The 27,319-nt window shown below is 40.4% G+C and overlaps 1 protein-coding gene across 3 annotated transcripts; it reads left to right on the forward strand.

Annotated features, from left to right (window-relative positions):
* slc30a8 (solute carrier family 30 member 8) lies at nucleotides 1-26,663 on the forward strand. 3 transcript variants are annotated; one of them, XM_047150456.2, is made up of 14 exons: nucleotides 1-327; nucleotides 7,083-7,212; nucleotides 7,651-7,757; nucleotides 9,271-9,365; nucleotides 9,475-9,601; nucleotides 10,255-10,430; nucleotides 13,318-13,468; nucleotides 23,763-23,909; nucleotides 24,031-24,177; nucleotides 24,254-24,407; nucleotides 24,518-24,770; nucleotides 24,873-24,978; nucleotides 25,234-25,368; nucleotides 26,218-26,661. In XM_047150456.2, exons 1-14 carry the CDS (start codon nucleotides 177-179, stop codon nucleotides 26,361-26,363), a joined length of 2,025 nt encoding a protein of 674 aa, XP_047006412.1. In that variant the 5' UTR covers nucleotides 1-176; the 3' UTR covers nucleotides 26,364-26,661. The 3 variants fall into 3 exon arrangements, with proteins under 3 accessions (XP_047006412.1, XP_053531295.1, XP_053531294.1); XM_053675320.1 differs by lacking the exons at nucleotides 23,763-23,909; nucleotides 24,031-24,177; nucleotides 24,254-24,407; ... (2 more) ...; nucleotides 25,234-25,368; nucleotides 26,218-26,661 and having other exon boundaries at nucleotides 9-46; nucleotides 146-327; nucleotides 13,318-16,266; XM_053675319.1 differs by lacking the exons at nucleotides 1-327; nucleotides 7,083-7,212; nucleotides 7,651-7,757; ... (2 more) ...; nucleotides 10,255-10,430; nucleotides 13,318-13,468 and adding an exon at nucleotides 20,374-20,686 and having other exon boundaries at nucleotides 23,764-23,909; nucleotides 26,218-26,663.
* The last annotated feature ends 656 nt before the right edge of the window (nucleotides 26,664-27,319 follow it).

Here is a 27,319-nt window from a genome sequence, read left to right on the forward strand (position 1 = left end):
TTAAGATCACGGTGGAGGAATGCGCATGCGCAGTTCGACGTTAAAGGTTGTAAACGATACTTGCTCACATTTTCCCCGAGTTTCTGCTTGCTTTGTTTGTTTGTTTTTAAAAAAAATTAATAAAATTAAAATTTGTTACCGTTAGGTAAGTCTACAAAAGGTCATTTAAGAAGAAAATGTCAGTTTTCTCCGAGTCGGCTTTGGAGAAAAAATTGGCAGAACTTAGCAACTCGCAGCAGAGTGTACAGACCCTGTCTCTATGGTTAATCCACCACAGAAAACACTCGAAAACCATCGTCAAAGTCTGGTATAATGAGCTGAAAAAGGGTAAGAACACCACACAGGTTTACACACAGCACGAACATTTCACACAGGAAGCTGCTGGTTTGGGTTTGTGCACTTTACTAACAATGACAACACAGCTGGCTAGCTGCTTAGCACAGAGCATGAAGCCATTCATCAGTGTCCGGGGTGTAAATAATAACAAGCACTATAACTACCTAATGAGCTCTCCAGATTCAGAACATTAAAGCTTCTGTAAGGTGTTTCAACAAATAACCAGCTAACATGTCGAGTTAGCTTTACGGGTCTTCCTTAGATTGTTTATAATGCTGTTAGCTGGGTAACATGTGCAGTGTTTTGGTAGCAAACAACGTGAGCCAGTGTTTATCAGTGTATCTTCATGGCAAATGAACCATTTCTTACAAAGTTAGACTTATCTAGATCAGACTAGTTAAACCCGACTGTGATGTTTGGTAGCAATAAAAATAAATAACTAAATAAATCAGTTCATTGTACAGAGGTGATGTTAAATTGAACAGTTTATTGTCTTACTAATAAAGAAGCAGTGAGTTTATTGCTTTAAAAGTGCCCCTGAACGCAAAAATGGTTTTTAAAGCTTTTTGTATTTGTCTCTTTGTGTGTCCTGGACATTCTAGCACACAATAGTTTTTTGTTTTGTTTTGTTTTCACTTTCTGGCAGTCTTTTTAATTTTATAGTTTGTCACTTCTCGGGGGGAAACGCTTAAAATAATTTGATGAGTCATCTCGTACTAGTATTATGTTTGTCCAGTTAAATGCTGCGTAGATGGTATATGTCCCGCCCCTGCGGCGTGTCTTGCTCTGCAGTAAACGTGTGTGTCTTCCTGTACACGGGTCCCTTTTTCTAACCATTCCTTAAGCCGGGTGCACACGGTGTGATTTTATATATTTATTTATTTATTTATTTATTTTAAATATTCCTTTACGACTGTTGTTTGTCAGACTGTATGAGCATGATAACCGCTGTACGCCATGTCACACTGTAGGATCTCGGTTGCACGACAGTCAAGACGCGAAAAATGCACGCAAGAAGACTCGTCCGGAGTAGGAGAAGCCACACTACTGGACTGTGCTTCAAATCTTCTGCCAGAATTTAATCAGAGGAAAGATTCGATCGCAACGGCCGTTAATCGGCTGTCGGGGAACACGTCGAACTAGCGATCAAAGACTACAGGATTATAGAAGTCTTTTAGGATTCTCAAAGTTTGTCTCAGACGACCAAATCGTGCCAAAATCATCCAGTGTGACCCCGGCTTTCGTTTGAGGAAAACATGGTTGGAGCTGTCAGTCGTGCAACTCTGAGTATTTTGTGTGGAAACAAGAAAACAGTGAAATAAAAAGAGAAACTGTGGAGGGAAGATGAGGGTTAGGAGACGTGGGCATTGAGGATAGTGCAAAAAAAGTAGCTGTTAAACAGTAAAACTGTGTGTTGTAAGGAGTCATGTTTTGTTTTTATTGTTTGCTGTTCCCTACAACCATTTGGAAATGACATGCCGAATGTTTTCTTATAGTTGTGGTGTTATTCAATCTGTACAGGATTTCAGAGTTTTTTTGTGATCGTTGCGGCCAAAAATGTTTGATTTTGCTGTGGCTTTTTTGAACTTGCGGAGGTGTGTGTTTTTATTACTATTTTTTTTGTTGTTGTCTTTTTTTTTTTTTCCTTTTCCACATTTACAGGATCCATCAAACATGCATGAAAATATTAAAATCTTAACCATCAGACACAGACTAAAAATCAGACCACATGAGCGCACAGCAGGTAGTCAGTCGGTACGTTTACACGGACGACGATAATCCGATATTAAGACGATACTCTGATTAAGAGACTTGCATGTAAACAGCGATTATTGATGACCTTAATCCGGTTAAAGTCATACTCGAAGTAAACAAATAGAATAGACAATTGGAGTACTCCTGTTTTAGTCGCATTATCCACGTGTATTACAGACATGTACACACCGTAATCACACTAACGTCGTGTGGGAGTTTTCACCGCATTTTGCGACAGGACACGTACACACGCGGCAGTGCTCGACCGTTTGACGGTAAACAAGAGAGCACAGCTGCGTTAGAAACCACGTACTTGCCTACTATATAGTAGGCCAAATACACGTGTGTGTATATAGTAGGAGAAATGCATGTATCTCGGCTACTATATAGACGGTAAGTACGCGGTTTGGGACGCAGCCCACAGCTTCACGCAGTCGTCTATTTGCACGTACAGCACGACAAATAATTAACTGCACTTGAAGCGCTCGTAAAATTAAAAATAAAACACTCAGAACTGTATGTCGATACGTGATATTCTAGAGGGAACGTCGGACGGCGTGGCGCGGGGACGTAATGACGTGTGCCGTTAATCGATCTACGTTCTATAACATGTAACACAGGAACGTGAAAGGAGTATTCTAAAAGCGACTCGTGTAAACACCTTAATCAGAATACTGTCTTATTCAGAATAAGGTCAATAGTTAGATTACTGCTGTCCGTGTAAACGTAGTCAGTGACTGGGACGTCATGATCATTAAAATCCTGATACTAAAACCATGTAGGAGGGGGCGGGGGGAGGGTGAGGTGTATCTCAATCGCTCCAGCACTTCAACGCTCCATGACTGGCTTTCTGATTCAAAAGGAAATGCGTCAACGTTCTGAATCAAATCCCGGCTCTTTTATGTAAAGACTTAAAGAAAAGCTGCGGTTATTAAAGAGTGATGATGATAATTAGTTGGCTTACATTTTATAGAACTCTTTGCCCCATCAAAAACAGTGCCTGGTACTATTTATTGGGTTTGTCGGTTTTAAATCACACTAGTGAGGTAAACATCTGCCTCCCAATCTCCATATATCCAGGTTATATGGTATACTTATCTACTATACTTGGAGTAGTCGATATCTGTCAGTATTTCTTTACACCTGACCTTCCCTCACAAATTAAGCAGGAAAATAATACATTACACATGTCTATTGTGTATTAAATATAAACTAGTGTGATTTTTGTTTATGAGGTCACTCACATGGTGATTTAGGTTAAAACCTCAGTAGATCATTATAGACCCCCTACATGACAGGAAAATTGCGGTTGGGGGAAGCGTGCACGCGCGTGTGTGTGTCTCTGATAAAGCAACAGCCGGATTAAAAGATGAATTACGTCTCCGTTGTAAATGGCACACTTTAAATGGGTTTAAATATTGAAAGGTCTTTTAAATGATGGTTTAAATCCGTGAAAACGTATTTAAGAGATGTTTTGTGTTGTCGATAGTGTCATGATATCGATGCTGTTTGGATACACCCAGTCTGACCCGTTCCTACTGCAGGGTAATCCGAACGCCAGCCGACTCCGTCGTTCTGTGCTCGCTTCGTTTGTGTGTAAAACATGGGAACGTGATGACGTTTGATATACAACCGCAGTTCCAAAATAGTTGGGACGCTGTGTAAGATGTCAATAAAAACAGAATGCGATGATTTGCAAATCTCATAAACCCATATGTCATTCACGGTAGAAGGGGGGGGGGATAAGGTAATATTGAATTCGATGGCTGTAACACGTCTCGAATAAGTTGGGACTGGGGCAACAAAAGGCTGGATTTGTAAGTGTTACTAAAAAGAAACAGCTGGAGAAACATTTTACAACTAATGAGGTTAACTGGCAGCAGGTCAGTAACATGACTGGGTATAAAAAGAGTATCTTGGAGAGGCTGAGTCTTCTGGCAATCTTTGTAGATTGCTTCCCTGGGTGACACATTTCAACATTTCATTTGTCAAGTCAAACATTATATTAATTAACCTGGAAGCCTTTCAGAAGCATTTTTTGACGTATACACAGCTGATAACCTGTGTATGTGACCATCTGTCTGTGCTCTGTGACGTGTTATATATGAGCCCATGTACCCTGCCTCTATGTAATTCCATAAAGATGCCTTGAAATCCCACACTTCCACTTTCTATACACTCTGAACTTTATTTAAAAAAAAGAAGGTTCTCTGTCTGTTGAGCTAGTTAAACAAAAGCACGGGTGGAGGAATGGGAAATCTATTGTCTAGCCTACCAGGCAGGTGAAAGCTCAAGTGTTCTGCCCAGGCCCATGTTTTCGTTACCCAGAAAAAAACTGACTAGGCTGGAAAGTGGTAGCTAATGTAATAGATGAGTGCATTCTTGTAGACTGAGGGTAACAAATGAGTTTATGATTATTCTTTTCTTTTAAGAGTGTTTTAGAAGTTGCACCCTTGAAGATTTTTGTTTTGCAAAAGTCTGTATGAAGCAGCATATGGTGGAACCATCTGTCTTCCCTTTTCTGGTTGTTAAACCTAAAAGTGGAGAGCCAGGACATGAAATCTGTTTATTCCGCGCACCTGGGCCACTCGTTTGTCCACCCCTGCGTGGTGTAAGGACATATGATTGCGCGGATGTAGGATGAGTATAGAAAATTGGAAGACAAAATGATCGTTGTTAGCTGGGAAAGCTGTGGCCATTTTAGCAATGGAAGCAGATGTGACACTTCTTGAGGAGAAGATAGCACAATTTTCAACTGCACGCGAGGCTCTCTGAAGGCACCGAGATATATTTGATAATATCTTTAACGTCTAAGAAGAGCACTAGAAATGGCAGCCGGACAAGTTTGTTTACAAAGTTTTGGTCTATTACCAATAAGCTAGCACAATGTATAAAATCATGCAGATACAGGTCAAGAGCTTCGGTTAATATTCACATCAACCATCAGAATGGGGGAAGTTGTGATCTCAGTGACCCTGATCGTGGCATGGTCGTTGGTTTGAGTATTTCAGAAACTGCCGATCCTCTTTAGAATTAAAAAAAACATCCTGAGGGGAAGTTCGACATGTGGAAACATCTTGTTGATGAGAGAGGTCAGGTGATAATGGTTTGGCCAGACAGGAACGCCACGGTAACCGTGGTGAGCAGAAACGCATCTCGGAATACACAACGTTGAGGCGCATGGGCTGTTGCGGAAAAGGACCAGGTGGCTTTTTTTTTTGTTTGTTTTTCACACCATTCTGAGTAAACCTTTAAAATAATAAAAAAAGAGTTGTGCATGAAAATCTCACAAGACCAGCAGTTTTTGAAATACTCACCCTGTCTAGCACCAACAACCATGCCACTTTCAGTCACCGAGGTCACGTTTTTTCCCCCACTCTGACGTTTGATGTAAACGTTAACTGAAGCTCTTGACTTGTACCTGCGTGATTTTTATGCATTGCACTGCTTCCACGTGATTGGCTGATTTGAGTAATTGCATGCATCAGCAAGTGTTCCTATTAAAGTGGCCAGTGAGTTTACACGTGGAATGTCGAAGTACATTCTTTTTCTGGTTGTTAAACCTACTTGAACTATGAATTAAAAAAATAACAATAATAATAGCCCCTGTGCGAAATCTGCTCCCGGTTACTGAACCGTCCGCCTGGAAAGCTCCTGAAGATGCACTATAATTGGTTTGTGCTTTGTCAGAAAGCTTTAATGCAGACTACAACTCATAAGAAAGTTATAGCTAATGACATTTTGTTCTTCGTTACTTTCTTTTTAGGTGGTTCTGCGCTGCCGTCGTGATCTTGTGACCTCGTGACATTTCAAGTTCCCTAAGCAGTCTCTTTAGAAGACATGACTAATGATTTGTTTAAAGCCGCTTGAAACAGTCTGTCTAGAAGACTACAGGGCCATGCAGATGTCAGAACTGGAAACTGGAGAAAAACACTTTGACATTATGAATTTTTACGGACAATTAATTTTCAACCATCACGGACTAACAATGAAGCATTGAAAGTTTTCAGGGACTGTAACGAGCGACGCTTAGTAGTGCCTACTCGGCATGGCTCAAGGTCCCTTTCCAGAACCTTCACACTATCTGTCCCTCAGTGGTGGAGTGAACTTCCAACCTCAATCTGTCACGATCTTCCAAAAACAGCTCAAGACCCACCTCTTCCATGAGCACGTAACTAACCCCTAAAACCCCAACCCCACGTTATTATAAAAAATATAATAAATAAAATAAAATAAAAACCTTACTCTGGCTATCACACCTCTACTCTGCGCAGTTTGCTTCTCTAGAACTCAATTAAAAGATCTTGTATGGGTAGCACTACGTGTATTGTTCTCTGCGAGATATATATCGCTTTGCTTGTATTTCCTCATTTGTAAATCGCTTTGGATAAAAACATCTGCTAAATGAATCAATGTAAATAAATGTAAGGTTACTATTGTTATTTGTTCTAGAAAACGGAGAACTGTGCAGTATTTCCTAATTAATCAGGACTAGCATCAGTTCAGCAGTAGCCTATTCATTTAGTCAGCGAGGATATGTACTGTATTGTGGAATGGCATTGAAGCGGGTACGATGGAACCATCTGTCTCCGAGTCGTCGTTACTATAGTGTGTGTGTGTGTGTGTGTGTGTGTGTGTATTTAGCTATTTTGTTAATTAAATCCTGAGAGATTTTAACCCACCAGCAACATGGAGATCCACTGCTAACCCACCACTCTATATTTAGTAACGTTTCCACAAGCAGCCTGTTCCCTTAAGGTTTCCACCCACGAGGCCTGGAGTTTAAGAACGTAATGTTAAGGTGTTATTGAGATGATTTTGTAAATGATAGATGGTTTATAAATATATATCCTGTCTTCCTGACACTTCACAATTTCTTTACTGTGATGAAAATCTCTCGTGTATATATTTAGGTGAGTTTTTAGGCTTAAATCAAATAATGTTCTACGAAGAAGTATGCCTTATTTTTCCCCTCTTTATTTTTGTTTCAGCTCAGGTATCTCGTAAACTGACCTTCCTTTATCTTGCAAACGATGTCATCCAGAACAGCAAAAGAAAAGGGCCAGAGTTCACCCAGGACTTTGCCCCAGTTATTGTTGACGCCTTTAAACATGTCTCGAGGTGAGTTTATTCCCGCTTATTTCCCTTGTACTCCGGTTTCCTCCCCCAGTCCAAAGACATGCATGGTGGGATGATTGACGTGTCTAAAGTGTCCGTAGTGTATGAATGGGTGTGTGAGTGTGTAAGTGATTGTGTGCCCTGCGATGGATTGGCACCCTGTCCAGGGTGTACCCCGCCTTGTGCCCGATGCTCCCTGGGATTGGCTCCAGGTCCCCCCCCCACCCTGAAGAAGGAGTAAGCGGTAGAAGATGGATGGATGGATGGATGGATGGATGGATGGATGGATGGATGGATGGATATTTCCCTTGTGCAACAGGATGTTTTGTTTTTGTTGTTGTATTTTATTTATTTATTTATTTTAAAGTTTGGTTAAAATGCATTCAATTTTAGTCTCTACCACTGAGTCACTGATTTGACCTATTTCTACCTTGTGTGTAGTGAAGGAGAGGAGGGCTGTAAGAAGCACCTGGAACGGGTTTTGTCTATCTGGCAGGAGAGAGCCGTGTATGAGAGCGACCTCCTGGACAAACTCTCGGTAGTGCTACGTGAGTACATCTCAAACTTGTGCAGTCTGCCATTCTTCCTGTAGTACATGTACTAATCATAACGCACGGCTTATTTTTTGATTACTCGTATTAAAACGTATTATAGAGTAACTTCTATGGATCAAAAAGGTACAAGAGTATATGAACGACCTGCCGAGGGCCGCTGTACGTTTAAGGGCTTCATGTAAAATACACAAAACAACTTCAATATAATTGCAGTTGAGCGTACAGTGGTTTAGTGGTTAGCTCGTTCGCCTCACGCCGCCAGGGTCGGGGGTTCAATTCCCACCACTGCCTTGTGTGTGCAGAGTTTGCATGTTCTCCCCGTGCTGCGTGGGTTTCCTATGGGTACTCCAGTTTCCTCCCCCAGTCCAAAGACATGGAAGGTTGATCGGCATGTCTGAAGTGTCCATAGTGTATGAATATGTGTGCAATGGACTGGCACCCTGTCCAGGGTGTACCCCGCCTTGTGCCCCATGCTCCCTGGGGTAGGCTCCAGGTTCCCCGCAAGCGATATAGAAAATAGATGGGTGGACAATTTGCAATATTTATTGTCCGTCTAATCTGTGTGCCAGTCGAAGCCAGTGAGGTAATATCACTACTTTGCATGACTTTAGCTTAGACAAACAAATGTGTTCTGTTTGTCTGGTGTCACTGAACACACTGAACACTAACAACTGAAAACAGCAGTGAATAAGTGGGATCATGCTTAATTATCTACACATTGCTGGTAGTTAAATACTCCTCGTTTAAAACTGCAGTACTGAAGGACCAAATAAATGGTAAATGGCGCACTTATATAGCGCTGTTATCCAAAGCGCTTTATGCTGTGTTTCATTCACCCACACTCACACCCCAATGGTAGCAGAGCTGCCATGCAAGGTGCTGACTTGCCATTAGGAGCAACTTGGGGTTCAGTGTCTTGCCCAAGGACACTTCGCCATGTGGAGTCACGTGGGTCGGGAATCAAACCGCCAACCCTACGATTAGTGGACAACCCGCGCTACCACCCGAGCCACAGCCGCCCCTGTATGTTCTGCATGTTTCTAAGTACGTCTTGTATCTGCATGTACCAACACTGTGGTTAGAAAGTAGTTTTTCAGTTTAGCTACAGTTTGGTGTACTGTGATGGATACTGAAGCATCTCACTTCATATATGGACAACGATCACTACCATGAAAACAATAACAAGTGGGCAAACTCCTCTAACTGCTGGAATAGCACGAGTGGCATAAATTTTTTTTTTTTTTTTTTTTTTTTTTTTTTTTTTTTTTTTTTTTTTTGATGCGCTTGTTATTATAGTCTGGAAAATATGGCAGTATGTTAAAAGGGAAGTTTAGAACATGTCCTTTCATCAGGGAAAAATTATTTTTTTTATATATATATATATATATATATATATATATATATATATATATATATATAAAATTTCAATGAAAGGTTATCTATCTATCTATCTATCTATATATGTGTGTATATGTTTTTATTTATTTATTTAAACCACAACTTCTAGATGGAGAAAAGAAGGCCAAGAAGCGACCTTATGAGGAGATTAAAGTGAAAGATGATGACTTTGCCTCCCAGAGCTCTCCAGCAAATCCACCACAGGTACCATGTGGAGAAACATCTTTTAGTGCATCTGTAGTCTAACACTGCACAACAGATGATGTCTGTGCGTCCCATTTATTCTGACTCATAACCATCTGGTCTATTTCAGACAGCGGATTTGATCCGAGCACTACAGGAGTTGGAGAATGCAGCCTCAAGTGACTCCGCCCTACGACAGAGGATCTCTGCTTTACCCCCAGAGGTGCAGGACTCGTCCCTGCTGCACAGAATCACAGGTGTGTGTGTGTGTGTGTGTGTGTGTGAGAGCGCTGAAGTTAACACTTTTTCAGAGGTGCCAGCATCTACAGTTTAGCCGTAGCTTTTAAGGGTTTGACTCTTTGTTACAGCGATGTGGGAGACACCTGTGAACTGTGCTGTTATGCTTTTTCACCTTTTGGTCAGGCCAAAAACAAACAAACAAACAACAACAAAAAACACACTTTACTGAAGAGGGAAAGGACACCTGGTGTTAATGATGCGCATTTTCTTCTTTTCACTTTATTTTCTGTTCAGTTTCCCTTGTGAATTCATGAGCCCTGGTCTTGTGACCCAATAGAAAACAAGTGGGTGGGACTTGGGTCTCTTTTGCTGGTTAAAAAAATTTAAGAGCTCCCCATTAAATTAGTGGCCATAATGAACTTTTCCTGCTACTTGGTGCACGTCTGGAAACAACAAGAACAAAAAATTAACCCTTCATCGTCTCAAAATTTCTTTTGTTTTGTTAGCAATGTTGGCACCTCTGGATTTTGTAGATGCTGACCCCTATCTTGTGTGACATGTCCTTATTTCTTTGCACACCCTATTCTATATTCTATATTGGGATGTGAGCTACATTTTGCCTGATTCCACCTAATAGGTTGGTTCAGCCCAGTCTGTGTGTTTTCCTCAGATAAGGAGTCAGGAGAACGCTTATCCAGACTGGTAGAGGAGACCTGCATGCTGTTAGCAGATTACAGTGGGCGCCTGGCGGCCGAGATCGATGACCGACGGCAGCTTACTCGGTTGCTTGCGCTTTTTCTGCAGAGCCAGCGGGATGGCCTGGCCAAGAATGAACAGAAACTAGAAGTGCGTAAACTCCCCGTTTCTCTTTCCCTGCTTTCCCATAATGTTAGACATTCACATCTTCGCAACCTCTCGTTATTTTTACTTGTGAATTGTTTTTCCATAACGTTGGCTTTTTCTTGTCCACTAGAGGGCAGCACTAACTCATGCATGAACATGCAGAAAATTTTCAACTAGGGCTATTTCGCTCAACCCTAGTTTGAAGGTTTTTTTTTTTTTTTTTCAACTTTGATTGATGAACGATTCTCAATTACAATTTTTTTTGTTGTTCTTACATAATGCAGTTGAAAAATTATGCAATTTAATCATCATTTTTATGATTTTTTTTTTTATTGGACTTTGGAAAATGTAGAAGTGCAAAAACAGCAAATCGTGCAAACAATGGTTCTTTTAATTAACGGAAATTTTTTTTTTCTTTTTTTTTTTTTTTTATCATTTGCCCTATTTGCTATAGCTGGCACTGTTACTATTTTTGCACAACTTAGTGAACCCTTATTTCTCGACAGAGTAAATGGGGCTCATGTCTTTTGTGACGTGAAATGCAACCGCAACAGAGAAGTCAACTTGGGGTATTCTTCCCAAATCCGAGTTCCTTCCCCGTTTATGGAGTGACATCAGATCAACATGGTTGCCCACAGCATCAGAAATAAACAAAGTAAAACCTTGAAATGAGTTATACTGTATATACAAGTGTTAGCTATACGTCTGTATGTTGTTTAATCATCATACAGACATGTTCGTTTGCCCAATCTAAAATGCCGATTGTACAGTGCGCTGATTGAGAGAGAAAATATACAGCACATCTAAGCGTGCAGTAGGGCTGCAACTAACGACTGCTTTCATAATCGATTCATCGGCCGATTATTTTGTTGATTAATCAGATGGAGGGGGGCAAAATTACAGTATAATTTTTTTCATTTATTTCAAATAGAATCCACAAACAGTTACAAACATAAACTTCAGACAAAAACTTTACATTAACACAACCTGTTTGTCAAAAAATATTTTTATATATATGGTGGACATTTCATAATTGAGTCCGTTATTATAGATTTTATCGATTAGTTGCAGCTCTAGCGTACAGTGTGTGTGACCGTAGCGCTGGCTGTTTTATCATTTATCAGGTTAAGCAAGCTGTTTTTTTTCCTTTGTATTAGTTTAAACTTTTAAATAGCCAAAAAGAAAAAAAAAAAAGTAAAGATAGCTAGTGATAGGCAGGAATGTAAATGTTTAAAAATGACTCAACAGATTTTAACAGTGCTGGTGAGTTAACTGGCCATGTTCATCTAAATGTTCATGTTCACATGAATTTTAAGTCCTCATTTTGTCCGAATTTGTTAATCAAATTATGTGTAAATGTAGCTAAATTCCTTTGGCTTAGAGATTTGGTTAGCTAGCTACTTAATCCATGGTGAAATCGGATCTCGTGAACGCAAATTCAGTGCGATATACGCTAAGACTACTAGTTAAGTGAATTAATTGAAATCTGCTACCCGAACAGTAATCTGTTATTATGGTTAATTTGCTGTCCGTTACCCCAGTCAGTATTCCCGTCTCGGGGCTTCCCTGCGGCACGGGCACGGGCGCTCAGCTGGTTGTGCTGGTGTGAGAATTAAACATTTTGTAAGAGTTTGGTTATTTTCTGTGCGTGCTGTGAGATTTGATTGAAACGGTTCCAGCACCTTCCAAAGTCCACTTTAACCTCTGGTGGTAAGTATAATTTCAAATAAAGATTAATGAGATGTATTAATATGTGATTAACTCTCCAACATTTGCCCTCAGCTCTCAGCAGGTTTCAGCAGGTCTCGGCGTATTCTGTCTTCATCCTTCATCCAATAAAGATGAAAATAAATACACAGTTTTGGAGTGTGCTGTTTATTTATGCCTTTAATTTTGGAGATGGGTTTAACATGTACATGCTCATGAAGTTCATATTAAAACATTGCTCGATCATTATAGTTTATTAAACATATATGTACGTTAGTTTGCATTTTTCATGACTTCAGTAGAAATTCAACTTTTCATAAGCAGTGTGAGGATATTTAATTTTTTTTTTGGTTCACTTTGCGAGTGTAAAGTTGGTTGAGTAGTACAGTGATCAAAATACTGACTAAAAGACAGGAATGATGTGCAGCACAAAGCGGAGAATCAGCCAGTTGTTTATTCTTCAGTATTTCATAAACGCTTTCAGTGCTTTTTCATGGATGGTTAATTAGCCTTTTTTTAGGTTTGTGTTTTAATCTAGCAGCATCAGAACTTTTATATGCTGATTGTTTAACTGAATTTCTGAAGTGGGGCAAGGTTCCACCGCTGAAATTAAATTGGATATTAATTCATCTGTTAGTGTGTGTATATACAGCGTTTAGATACTTAAATGTAAAAATAAAACGCCTTAAAAATAAGAAAAAAAGGTACTTGACAAACTTTATTAACAAACATGCAAACATTGAGCAAAAAAAAAAATTTTAAAAATTGACATGGAGGTGCATTTGGTTTGACTGTTAGTATGCAAACTGTCCCAAAATCTTCAAACGCCACCGTGCGTATAATAAGTAATAAAAAATACCATAATAAATAACACGGATACCATAACGTTAAATTAAATACAGCTTAATGTCACATTTAGGGATGTTAAAAAATTAACATATAAAAACCAAAAAAGGAATAAAAAAAAAAAAAAAAATTGAGTTGGTCTGCAAGGCGAGATGACGTCACTGAGCTGAAAGAGAGACCCCTCTGACTAACAATTATAAAAAATGATTCCGCCGATTTTACATTCTCACTTTCGTTAGCATCTTGTGTGCTATAAATCTCATTTACTATGTTGGCTATTTGACACGAGTACTACATCTATAGCCCCTAATGGTCATGTTTCTTGTGTGTATTTTAGGAGTACAAGCGCAAGCTGGCGCGAGTTACCCAGGTACGGAAAGAGCTCCGGTCTCGCCTCAACGGCCTCCCAGATCTTTCTCGGCTTCCTAACGTAACAGGTGGCCATGTACGCCTGCCTTCCTCTGGTGATCTCTACAGCCCTTCTGATTGAGCTGGACTGCTGAGCCCTCTTTTTTTTTTTTTTTGTATCTTAGTCTTGAGCTTGTTCCCAACACTTGATTTTGTCGTCCATTACCCATCATTCTATCAGTATGTGGATGTGTCCTGAAATAGAAATAGGGTTTCAATGAGTGGCTTAACCTCTTTGAAGCCTTGACTCAACATGGTTTGGGGTTTTGTTTTTTTTTTTGTTTTTTTTTTTGCAAATGTTACACTAGCCATGTTTTAAAAAGCTCACTGGTACTTGGCCACCTTTGTCACTCAGCCTTGAGTGGAGGCTTCGCACAACAGAAAACTCGCCGCTTCATTCAGTGGCATACCATCAGTTTGGTATTGACGTCACGTATTTTAACCTCTCGGTCACGGTGGATGTTGTTAGTCAGACATGTTTGTTTTTACTATTCCCTGCTAGCTTTAACTAATTTGCTCATATTGAAGTCAGACCCTTTGTGTTCTGTTTTGAGCTACACCTGTACTATATCCAGGAGATTCCTCTTATGCTTTTCAAATCGCCAACTGCTAGAACTGCTCACTAGTACTTGAGATTTGCTGTGATACTATTTTTGTATGTCTGTGTGTGTGTGTATATATATATATATATATATATGTATGTATGTATGTATGTATGTATGTATGTAGTGAATTTTAGTGAATTCACTGGAGCATAGATATAGCTTGTGGGAAACAAATCTTCATTGCAGTATCTTATATTAAAATCAACTGCAGTATTTTATTATAGAAATGTTGAAATATTGCATGTCCAGGTCTGAAAGAGAGAAGGAAGTGCTGTAGTTGGTAGTTTCTCCTAAAATACTGCAGGGGATGGTTGCATTTTTAAGTTCAGTGCTCAGTTTAGCATTATTGCTCTAACGATGCATGAAAACCATGCAATATGGTTATTTTAAACCATTGGAGTAATTTTACTGTGATCTTAATGTAATGTGACAGTCACGAAATTTTTTTTTTTTTTTTTTTAAATGCGTCTACGAAGAGGTCCGTTCTTCCATTCTGTTTGTTTCGATTCCATTCATCAATGATCAATTGCTAAATTCAGAACAATATGTTAATTGTTCGTCTAAATTCAATATCCTTACCCAAAGGGCCGTTTGCTTTCTGTTAGACGCACCCCGAAGATTTTTGACTGAATGGAAATGGCTCTAAAATGTGTGGTGGGTTGTTTTTTTTTTTATATAAAACCAGGAGCTTGTTGACTGGAGCATTCATCTGGTGTGCGTGTTTACTGTATAATCAATCCTTTGTTCATCAACTGGATCTGCAAAACAGTCAAAAAGATTTTGTGTGTGTGTGTGTGTGTGTGTGTAATCACAATTTATAACTTATTTGCCACTGTGCGTTTTACCATGAAACCTTCTAAAAATGTTTGGATTCCTGAACGAAATAAAGAAAGGTGGAGAAGATGTGGAGAAGAAGAAAAAAAAAAAAGAAAGGAAAAAAAAGACTTGTGGAGCTGCTCATTAAAAATAATCTTTTAGCAATGTCCTTGATACGGTTGCATATTTTAATTACAACCCACAACCATCCGTGCATCCACTCATCTTCCACACTGCTTGTCCAACACGGGGACACGGGAAGCCTATCCCTGGGAACTTGGGGCACAAGGCGGGGGACAGCCTGGATAGGGTGCCAACCTATTTCAGGACACAATTGCGCACACACACACACCCATTCATACACTACAGACAATTTAGAAATGCTAATCAGCCTACGACGCATGTTTTTGGACTTGCGGAGGAAACCGGAGTACCCAGAGGAAATCCCCAAAGCACGAGGAGAACATGCTGACTCCGTGCATACAGGGCAAAGGCAAATGTGCTAACCGCTAAGCCACTGTGTCACCCATAACCATTTAAATGCATCTTTTATTTGCTTTTTTCTACCAAATGCATCCTCAAAATGGTGAATCACTTGTCACTGACTTCTAACTAAATGCACATTTTTTTCTGCTTACCGGGGAAAATTAAATGATTGGTATATAAAAAAAAATTGTACAAAGAATCAAATTTTTTCTTATATCCCTAGCATAAAGAGCGAGGAAGCCACGCACCTGAACAAAAGCTGGGGAAATTCTTGTTACTTATGTGATTGTAGCTCACATATTAAATAAGTACGGTGTATGTTATGAGGAACTGACCCACCTAGCCTGGGAAGACATTTCTCTGCAGTGCCGCTGTGCTATCAACAGCGGTGTTGAACAGTCAACTTGGCTTGTTAAGCTCACAGCGAGGCAGCGTTATTCGTGGTAGCGGCACTGTCTATGTTTTTTAGTGTTTCTATTTTGGCTTTGAAAAATGCAATGCAAAAATTGTCAAGTGTTACTGTCAAGTATACCTGTAGATGGTCCAAACTGCACTGCAATCATCTGGCAGTTACGCCATTTGGCTAACTTATACATGTTTTTGTGTCTGTGTTCAACACAAATGCTATTTTTGTCTGCATGGGAGCATCATCAGAAGTGTGACTGCACATGCCAGCTGCTTAGAGGGAACAGAGCTGATCAGGTAGTTACTAATAAATCAACACCGATCTTTGATTGCTCACTCGTGCCAATCAAGAACGTAAAAACCTGCTAGTGCAACCCTTTTTTTGTTGCATCCTGCAGGATCTCAGTCCTGATGCACACTTCCAATCTCAACCAGATGCCCTGTGAACCTTTCTGGCAGGCGTTCTTAAAAAAAAACAAATAGTATGTGTCCTATTTGTATGTGTATTTGATCAGATTATCATTGTCAGATCTGTTCGTTCAGAATAAAATCAATGTTCGGTTACATCCCTAGTGTGTGGTGACTGACTCTTAGATGTAGCACTGATCCCGTGTGGTCCTTTTTCATCAGAAAATGATCATGTCTCCATTTCACTGAGGCAAGGATGCATTGCTGTCTGTGATATTTGAAGCTTCTAACCCACTTCTGAGAGTTCCTGTATTCCAACAGGTCCAAAGGACTCCAAATTTCTCCACTCATTAAATAACTTTGAATACATTTTATGAAACAAATGCAATGCACATTTACATTCACGGCATTGAGCAGAAGCCCTTATCCAGAGCGACTTACAGAAGTGCTTTGAAGACTCTATCAATACATCCTGATACTGGTTCACTAAGTCACAGACTAAGATCGCATCACTCTTAAAACTCATTTGAGGAGGTCATATACAAAAGGACACAGACAATTTTTTTTAAAAATGCGCTAATTTAAGTATTTTAGCAAGAGGTAGGTCTTTAGACATCTTTTTAAGACCGCCAGCGACTCATCTGTTCGGACATCAAGGGGAAGTTCATTCCAGCACCTAGGTGCCAGAACTGAGAAGAGTCTTGATGCATGCCTTGCTTGTTCCCTGAGAGATGGTGGACAGTCGAGCAATGCCAGAGGATTGGAGGGAGCGTGGCGCAGTGCGGGGTGTGATGAGTGCTTTGAGGTAAGTGGGTGCTGGTCCGTTTTTGGCTTTCTAGGCAAGCATCAGTGTTTTAAATCTGATGCGGACAGCTACAGGAAGCCAGTGGCAGGAGCGTAGCAACGGGGTGGTGTGGGAGAGCTTTGAAGGTTCAGGAAGACGTCGCACAGTTGCACGCATTCTGAATCAGTTGACGAATCACTTGGGATGAACAGCAGTTCAGTTTTGCTGGGATAAAGTTTCAGCCGATGAGCTGCCAGTCTTCAGCATTCAGGGAGGATGGAGCAGGAGGAGCCGGTGAGTAGTGAAGAAAAGATGTTGTGGAGCTTGCAAGGACGTTATGCAGAAGATTCCAGATTCCTTGTAAAAGGTAGTCTTAGCAGAAGGCACTTCAGATGAGAATTTGCACAGGAGAGCGTGGTAAGAGGCAAGATCTGTGTATCAGTTTGTATCCTGATTCATTTCGTCCACTTTCTCTGTGCTATTCTTAGTTCTGTCTGATTGCCGCATAAAACATCCGACAGCCAAGGAGCAGGGCAAGAGATCTTCCTGGGTTTAGAAGATAGAGGGCAGAAGAGGTCCTTGGATGAAGAAAGTAAGGAGAGGAAAGTGTCTGTGGCTAACTCCAACGGTAGGGAGGAGAGATAGAGTGGAGGTTTTGACGGGTGGGAGAGAAGTATTAATAGCTGGTTTTAGGCAGGATAGGCAGGGTGATGGTGAAGGATATCAAGTGATGATTGGAGGTATGGAGTGGGGTAGCTGTGATGTCTGTAGCTGGAGAGGGGCAGCTGAAGACCAGGTCCAGGACATTTTTACCCCTTGTGTGTGGGAGGGTAGCTGTTGAATGTCAAGGAGAAGGACTGTAGAAAAGAGAGAAGGCAAGAGGACTGGAGCTTGTCGGAGGGGAGGTTGAGGTCTCGAAGGACAGCAAGAGGGGTGCTTTCGGTAGGGAAAAGCCTGAGGAGCATGTCCATTTATTCAAGAAAATCTCCTAGGGGACCAGGATGGCGGTAGACGACAATGATGAGAAGGTTGTAACTGCATGGAATTTGAAGGATGAGATGCTGCGATGAGACAGGGAGAGAGGTTTGAAGCACCATCTCCGAGACAACATCAGACCTGTACCACTGCCCCTGACAGTTTCTCGAGGAGTGTGAGAGAACAACTAAGCAGAGGACAGAGCAGCCAGTGTAGCGGAGTCCAGTGGAGATTTCCAGGTCTCAGTTAATGGCAGAAAGCTGAGATGACATCAGACTGGCAATTCCAGAGCCCACCTACCACAGCTGTTTGAGACAACAGAGGAGGGTTGATGAGGTTACTGGTAGTTTGGCCTCTGGTCTATGGATGAGAGTTTCTAGCTCTGTAAGAGGTGACAACAGACAGAGATATGTTTGAGGCGCATGTCTGCGGCCTAGTCAGGAGTGAAGTTAGTGAAAATAGGGCTGAGAGTGAACTGGTAACACTTAACTGAACAGGAAGAAATAAACACTGCTAAACTTGATATTTTATTTACATTGCTTCTAACACATAACCTTCTTAATAAGCCCTGCCCACACCTTAAGGGAGACTGAAACTACTCGTGATTAACCACCTGAGAGAACTGATTAGCATAGACCAACAGACACTTCAAGCAGCACTACAGAATCAACAGTACTATACAATACAACAAGTCTAGTGGTAAGAATCTAGATCCAACTGAATCAAGTAGATACAAGTCAGAATCCTACTTTACCAGTAGAGAATAAATTCAAGATAGAACAACGTAAAGCACTCAGTGTAATGCCTTTTTTTTTAATGTGCATCAGCACCTTAGAATTTATGTACATTAATGCTTAATATATGAAGCTTTTTTGGGCACAGTGGCTTAGTAGTTAGCACACTTGCCTCGCATCTTCAGGGCTGGGGGTTTGAATCGCACCTCTGCCCTGTGTGAGCAGTTTGCATGTTCAGGGGTACTCCGGGTACTCCGGTTTCCTCGACCCAGTCCATGGCATGGTTGCTGATTGGCATTTCCAAATTGTCTGCAGTGTGTGAATGGGTGTGTGATTGTGCCCTGAGATGGACTGCCACCCTGTCTAGGATGTCCTCTGCCCCAAGTTCCCTGGGATCGGACCCAGGCTCCCCTGCGACCCTGTGTATGATAAGCGGTACGGAAACTGGATGGTTGGATGGATGTTAACTGTGTGAAGGTGTTTAAAACTTTTGGTCATGTTTAGCCTTGAAATAAATGTAATTTAGTTTCTGACAGTTTTATTAGGTTTTTTGCCGACTCTTTTCACTCAACACATATGCATGTGTGTGGGGGGTGTTCGCGGACAGTGTGTGTGTGTGTGTTTGATCAGATCAGGTGGGGTGTTTTGCGGGCAGTGTGTGTGTGTGTGTGTGTGATTAGATCAGGTGGGGTGATTTGCAGGCATTGTGTACGTGTGTGTGAATGTGTGTGTGTGTGTGTGTGTGTGTGCGCGCGTGCGCGCGTATGTGTGAGTGATCAGATCAGGTGGGGTGTTTTGCAGGCAGTGTGTATGTGAATGTGTGTGTGATCAGATCAGGTGGGGTGTTTTGCAGGCAGTGTGTCTATGTGTGTGGGTGTGTGTGTGTGTGTGTGTGTGTGTGTGTGTGATCAGATGAGGTGGGGTGTTTTGCAGGCAGTGTGTGTGTGTGTGTGTGTGTGTGTGTGTGTGTGTGAGTGATCAGATCAGGTGGGGTGTTTTGCAGGCAGTGTGTGTGTGTGTGTGTGTGTGTGTGTGATCAGATCAGGTGGGGTGTTTTGCAGGCAGTGTGTGTATGTGTGTGTGTGTGTGTGTGTGTGTGTGTGATCAGATCAGGTGGGGTGTTTTGCAGGCATTTGTGTGCGCGTGTGTGTGTGTGTGTGTGTGTGTGTGTGTGTGTGTGTGTGTGATCAGATCAGGTGGGGTGTTTTGCAGGCAGTGTGTGTATGTGTGTGTGTGTGTGTGTGTGTGTGTGTGTGTGTGTGTGTGTGTGTGTGATCAGATCAGGTGGGGTGTTTTGCAGGCATTTGTGTGCGCGCGCGTGTGTGTGTGTGTGTGTGTGTGATCAGATCAGGTGGGGTGTTTTGCAGGCAGTGTGTGTGTGTGTGTGTGTGTGTGTGTGTGTGTGTGTGTGTGTGTGATCAGATCAGGTGGGGTGTTTTGCAGGCAGTGTGTGTGTGTGTGTGTGTGTGTGTGTGTGTGTGATCAGATCAGGTGGGGTGTTTTGCAGGCAGTGTGTGTGTGTGTGTGTGTGTGTGTGTGTGTGTGTGTGTGTGATCAGATCAGGTGGGGTGTTTTGCAGGCAGTGTGTGTGTGTGTGTGTGTGTGTGTGTGTGTGTGTGTGTGTGTGTGTGTGTGTGTGTGATCAGATCAGGTGGGGTGTTTTGCACTGGGGCAGTTTTTTCACCCCGCACAGTGACACTGCAGTGCTGAGAGCACCCTGATTATTTGCACACGGTTCACACATCCACACGGCTTCACACAGCATTTACACACTCCCAATAACTGAGGATGTTACAAACGGAGCACACACACTCACACACACACACACACACTCACACACACGCCGCATGCTCTTCGCAGCAACAGACGGAAAAAAGAAAAAAGTTTTTTTTTTTTTTTTTTAAATTCATATATTATTTATGTTCGTTTTCCTTTCTTGAGAAACGCATCTGACAGTAAACTCGACCTCAATCTGAGTCAAGCTACAATCTGATCAATCTTAATCATGCTGAAGAAGAACGATCCGGAACACCAGCCGTTAATCATGGACAAGGCTGCCAGGTTCTACACTGTCACACAGGGAAGGTAAAGCACACACCGCATGCACACAGTCGCACTGTTCAGGGTGAAACCCAGCGCAGGTCCTCTTGTGTGTTAGTTTGTATCCTGATTCTTTGGTTTATTTGGTGAATTAACCTAAAGTATGTTTTTCTTTGTCTAAAGTCATTGGGGAGGAGGGTCAGGGGCTTCAGGCTTTTACACACGAGCCTTTATTTAGCAGTGTGCAAATTTCAAAACCCCATCACCCCAGGGAAGAGAGCAGCTAGTCATGTGTTAGGTTAAGTCCACACACACACACACACACACACACACACACACACACACACACACACTCACTAAGTATTTATCCCTGCATGTTCAAGTCCTACTCCTAAAAAAAAAATCCTTGATTCCATTTAATCAGAAATCACTTGTATAATCCTGACCTGATCCCCCCTTTTTGAGAAGAAGATATTCATTTAGTTGTATTTGAACTCAGAATTTAGCTCACTTTGGACTTCAATTTTGTTTGGTTTTTGTAGAACTTAACGTTAACCTCTCCAACACTTAATTAATTGTGGCACTGATGAGACAACCTGAAAAATTCCTTAAACCCCCCCACACCATCAATACCATCTTAAAGGCATGTCCTCTTTTTTTCTTTTTTTTTTTTTGTTAAGAGTGTGTGTGTGTTGAAATTTCGAGCTGTTTATTAGCCTTGACCTGAGCTCACTTTTGACTTTTCACAATCGAGGCAGACGGAGTAGCCGTTTTTTGGGACTAAAACCTGCTATGTGTCAAATAGGCCTATTTTTATAGGATATCTTCACACCTCTCCAGCTCGAGAGAGACAGACAGAGAGATACGGGTCGTGTGGATGGTGGTGGTGGTGGTGGTGGTGGTGATTATTCTGAAAATGTGAAGCTCTGTGAAGCTCCACATTCCACCCATCCATTCTTTTTTTCTGAAAAACATCCCCATCACTACTACAAAAGTAAATGATCACTAATAATCAACGACAGATATGATTTTCTTGCCTACATTTGAGGTGAAAATGTCCGGGGCAATTAAACATCAGGGATGCATAAACATTAACAATTAAACATCAGGGATTTATAAGATTATATTTTCTGACTTCCATGTGTATACCAGTCTGTACGGGATTTCACTGAGTTTTTTTGTGATTGTTGCTGCCAAAAATGCTTAGTTTTGCTGCGGCTTTGAATTTGAATTTTTTCTGCTTTTGTTGTGGAAAACTACTTGAATTAGCAAAATCACAGTTGCATGAAATTGTTTTTGTACTGTCTTTCGCATTGATGTTTGTTGGTAAATGACACCTTTTAGCTGTACTCATGTACGACGTACGTGAATCGAAGAAGGCTTTAACTAATGCGCGTTGTAATGATGTCACACGACGCATCTGGGCCCAAATCTGCAGAAAATCTGTGGTAATTTTGAAAAATTTCAAGCTCCTCCGAATATCGCGGAGTCCTATCATCCCTCTACACGAATTCTGCGTGAGATCAGATTGAGTTGCAAAGGTAATTGGGCATTGAAAAATGTATTAAATTGAGGTATAAGTCTAAGGGAAATACTCTGGACACGCTGAAATAGTAAGTAGTACACAAATACTGAGCCGATTTAACTTATAAGCACATCCGTATTCTGATATCGGGTTCATTAACCTAAATCTAATATAAATAAATAAATAAATAAATCAAGATAAATAGATCTGGCTTTATTAATGGCGATGTGATAACATGAGCTCCAGTTTCCGATGAGATATGAAGTGTTATGAAACACTGTAAATACCAGGCTCCTTCTGACGAGCTGATACTAAAAATAAACAAACAAACAAATAAATAAATAAATAAGCAATGCCCAACAGGTACAAATCCATTTAATATCTCAGTAGAAGGTTTTATTTATTTATTTTTTTTTTTTTACAGTAATCTCTAATCTAATCTGACTCTCTGTTCTATAAACCCTAATCCTTTCAATAACACTGGATAAGGAATATTTACCTTACATTGCACTTTTATTTTTTAAAGCCTGCGGTCAGTATACATAAAAACTGCAAAGTTTATCACACCATTGTTCCACTTTTAGTGAAACATTAAAAAAAAAAAAAAAAAAAAAGTCATTTTGACCTCAACCACGACTATAAAATGAATAAATAAGCATCATACTTCAGCGCTGTTGAATTGTCAAATCTGATTGGTTAGAAGGTGTGGATTAATTTTCTCTAACAGCACGGCTCTGACAATAGTTAACTCTCAAAGGCAAATGATATGTTTTTATTAATGCACCCTGTTTTAATACGTTATCATTTCTAAAATCACAAGTCATCCACTGGAACATGTATGGCAGATGCTCCACACAATCTAAGACTAATAATAAACATTAGAAACATTAAAAAATATATATATATATATATATATATATATATATATATATATATATATATATATATATATTATTTAACACATGAAAATATCTAGTCGTTGTATGACTAGGATATTAAAATAGGACTAGGTCTCCTTCAGTCTTCTGTAAGGAGACGTTCACTGAACGTTTATGGAAGGAGTCTCAGTTATTGACATTTATTAACATCTGCCACCAGAGAGGACTGTCCGGTTTCTTCTGGACATGACAAGCAATGTTTTTTTCTGTTTTGTTTTGTTTTTCAATAGAGAGAAAATAAGAGAGAACTAACTTCTTCATAGATGTTTGACTTTCACAATAAATGGTTAAGATGTATTATGATGATGTTCATTAATAATCTAATCATTGGCCAGTTGCTGCTGTTATAAGTGAAAAGTCCTCTGTCCTGAAAGCTCATAGAGCGGAATACCTGCTGACTATTACACTATTGCTATTGCACCTGAGACTCCTCCCATTAATGTTAACTAAATATCGCCTTACAGACAGACGATGGTTAATCCTACTGAATAAATACTTTCTGAACAATTGAACTTGAGAATTTACCAACACTGTGGTATAGACGGACTAACCTGAGTGATATCATTGGCTCTCCTGGTGGTGTGTCTTCAAACTACGTTTATTACAGTATATATCTTTTATAGTGTGTCACCTATTGTTTGTGCCTCTGTCATTTCTAGTATGTCCAATCTAGAGAAGGACAGTAAGCACTGTCATGACAGCAGCCGTGCTCTTGAGGACAGGGAACAGGAGAAAAAACTGGCGAGGAGACGTCTCTACGTTGTCTCAGCTGTTTGTCTGGTCTTCATGGTGGGAGAAATCTTGGGTATGCTTGTTGGACTTTTAGACTTTTTTTGCTATGAAGAAAATGTTGATAGCCTGCTGTATCCTATGCACTATCCCCTAAGCCCTGTATCATTTGTCATTTTGGGTGGTTGTGTTAACAGGTGGGTATTTCGCTGGCAGTCTGGCGGTGATGACGGATGCGGCCCACCTTCTGGTGGATTTCACAAGTTTCCTGATTAGCCTGTGCTCTCTGTGGCTATCATCCAGGCCTGCTACATACACTCTCAACTATGGCTGGCATCGTGCAGGTATGGTATTATAATCATCACCATCATCATCATCATAATGTTACTGTACCACTGAATGATTTTATTGTGTTCTCAGAGATCCTCGGTGCTCTCCTGTCTATCTTCACAATCTGGTTGGTGACTGGTGTGTTGGTGTACCTGGCAGTAGAACGTCTCATCATTGATGACTTCGAGATTGAGGGCACTTTAATGCTCATCACCTCCGGCTGTGCTGTCATAGCCAACATCATGTACGTAGACTCCCGTTCTTCCGCTCCTAATAGGCGTAAAAAAAAAAAATCCTTTTCATTTATGTTGAACGAACGGGCCGTAACACTCCTTTTTCCTATATCACACGTAGAATGGCATTCACCTTGTACCAGTCAGGGCATGGTCACAGTCATGGTGGACTTAGTTCTCCCGGTCATGGCCACAGCCATGGAAAGAAGAAAAATCATAGCCATACTAGTGCTAACTACCACAGTCTAGAAACTCAAGAGCACAGGAAGAAGACACAGGGAAATGCCAGTGTGAGAGCTGCCTTTGTGCATGTGATCGGAGACCTTCTGCAGAGCGTCAGTGTCCTTGTTAGCGCGCTCATCATCTTCTTCAGGGTAAGAGGTCATGTTAAGCGTATTCAGACTTGAATTAGAAGTAAAAAAGGCCTAATAATAGGGAATGTGTTTCTAATGGACCTATAACCTTATATCTTGCAGCCAGAGTACAAAATTGCAGATCCTATCTGCACCTTCCTGTTCTCTCTGTTTGTCCTGGGCACCACAATCACCATCATGAGAGACATTCTGGTGGTCTTAATGGAAGGTATGTCCATGAGGCTATCAGAGCTTGATTATAAACTTACAAATGGAAATAAATGTGATGTTCAGAAGAAATTTTTGTACAGGACTTTTCAGTTGTAAACATTAATCATGGTCCATTTGAACAGTTTTTCAGTGTCACTCTCATGTGTCCTAATTATGATAACTGATATGATTATACATTTGGTTATAGCAAGATTATACATGTGATTATAATACGAGAGACATATATTTAGATATTTGTGTATATCTCATGCAGGCACACCGGCAGGTGTGGACTATATGGAGGTGAAAGAGAGGCTGCTCTCTATTAAGGGTGTGAAAGCAGTGCACAACCTCCACATCTGGGCTCTGACCATGAACCAGGTTGTTCTCTCTGCGCACGTGGCTATAGGTGAGAAATACAGTAGCTTTTTTTAATTTTTTTTTTACACAGAAGCATTACGTTTTCCAAGTAAAATCAGATCAAGTAAAATCTGATCAATGTTAAAATCCTTGATACATGTATACCTGTGAATGCACCACAATAATTGACTTCTGTATTAATGCACCAGGTTATAAAGTGTTACAATTAAGCCTTTATTCTGTAATGCCCTAATTAGACATGCCCTAATCTTTGCCTGTTAGTTTCAAACATGATGCGGTGAACATGATGGTGTTTTCCAGGTGATGAGCGGTGCTGGTTTCACTGAAAGGTTTAACATCAAATAGCCAAACAGTTTTATTGTGTCCTCATCAGACAAGGGAATATTTTTCCACGTTTGTTCAAACTCCAAATTTGAGCAAACTTTGAGTGATTTCATATAGATTTTTTTTTTTTCAATAAATTTTTTTTTTCTTCTCACCACTCTTACATAAGGCCCACCTATGTGGATTGTCTGGGCTGGGATTGTCCTGTGAACAGCTTCTGCCATCTGAGATACAGATCTCTTTAGTTCCTTCAGAGTTTTGGTAACCTTTAGTGGATGGTCTCCTATAAGCAGAGTCACAGTTGGGCCGTATTCTTTCAGGGTTTTTTTTTTTTTTTTAAATGGTGCTCAGATGTTTGTTCAGATCTAACAGATGCTCAGATGGATCTTCAGAGTTTGGGAATTTTCTTTAAAATAACCAATGATTGATACATTTCCAGAACTCTGTCCACAAACTTTACGCCATATAGAATATGTGTACATGAATAAACTGGTACACATTGACTTGTGTCACCATTCCCAATAAGTTAACGTAATAATCACTGTCTTCTCAGATGACTCTTCAGAGCCACAGCTGGTGCTCAGAGAGATGACCCAGTCCTGCTTCACCACATACAGCTTCCACTCAGTCACCATCCAGTTGGAGCTGCAATCCGACCAGAGACCTGACTGCAGCCTTTGTCAGGACCCCATACACTGACGCCTCCACATCCACACAACATCCCCACAACCCCAATGAGCAGGCCAAGACAACAGTATTAATGTCAAGGACCTAAATGAAATTCTTACTGTAATGCAGTATTTCAATGCGTATTACTAAGTCTCGGACCTCTCTGTTGTTTGGTTAGTTTTACCATGGGGTTGAAAGAGGAAATTAGTAAGGTGACTACTAAACCTACTTAAAGGTTTCTGTGTATTTTTTTTATTTGTACTGCACTCAAATTACTATGTGTTATAATATTGTTTTTTCACTAGAACAGAATATCATATATATATATATATATATATATATATATATATATATATATATATATATATATATATATATATATATATATATATATGAACGTTTTAAGAAAATGAAATGCATTTTATTCAGATAACGTACAAATGACTTTTGATCGTGTGAAACATCTTTACATGCAATATTCTTGTCACAAAATGCCTTTATATGTTATGTTGTGTTGATTATTCACTGTGTCAATTAAAAAGAGCAGAAATTGCACAAGAGGTATAGCATTTTCAAAGAAATGTTGCAGAGTAACACAAACAGAGCATGTCAATATGTTTTCACTCACATTACTCATGGTCTAATGCTAGCACTTCTTTCTGACTAGCCGCTGGGTGTGACACTGATATATAGCTCTAATAACTCTATTAGGTTCCGGAAGTAGTACTACAACTACCACTACTGCTATTACTACTACTACTACTATTACTATGACTATTACTACAACAACTACCACTATTGCTATTACTACAACAACAACAAATACTACTACTACTATTACTACTACTACTACTACTACTACTAATAATAATAATAAGATGAAGAAGCAGCAGAAGCAGACATAAAGAGCCTCATATCCCCATCTCTCTCTGGACAGCTTCATAAAAGACTAAAAGGAATACCCATCAGACCGAGAGTCAAACCCT

Source organism: Ictalurus punctatus, chromosome 24, assembly GCF_001660625.3.
Source record: "Ictalurus punctatus breed USDA103 chromosome 24, Coco_2.0, whole genome shotgun sequence".
Taxonomy (NCBI): Eukaryota; Metazoa; Chordata; class Actinopteri; order Siluriformes; family Ictaluridae; genus Ictalurus; species Ictalurus punctatus.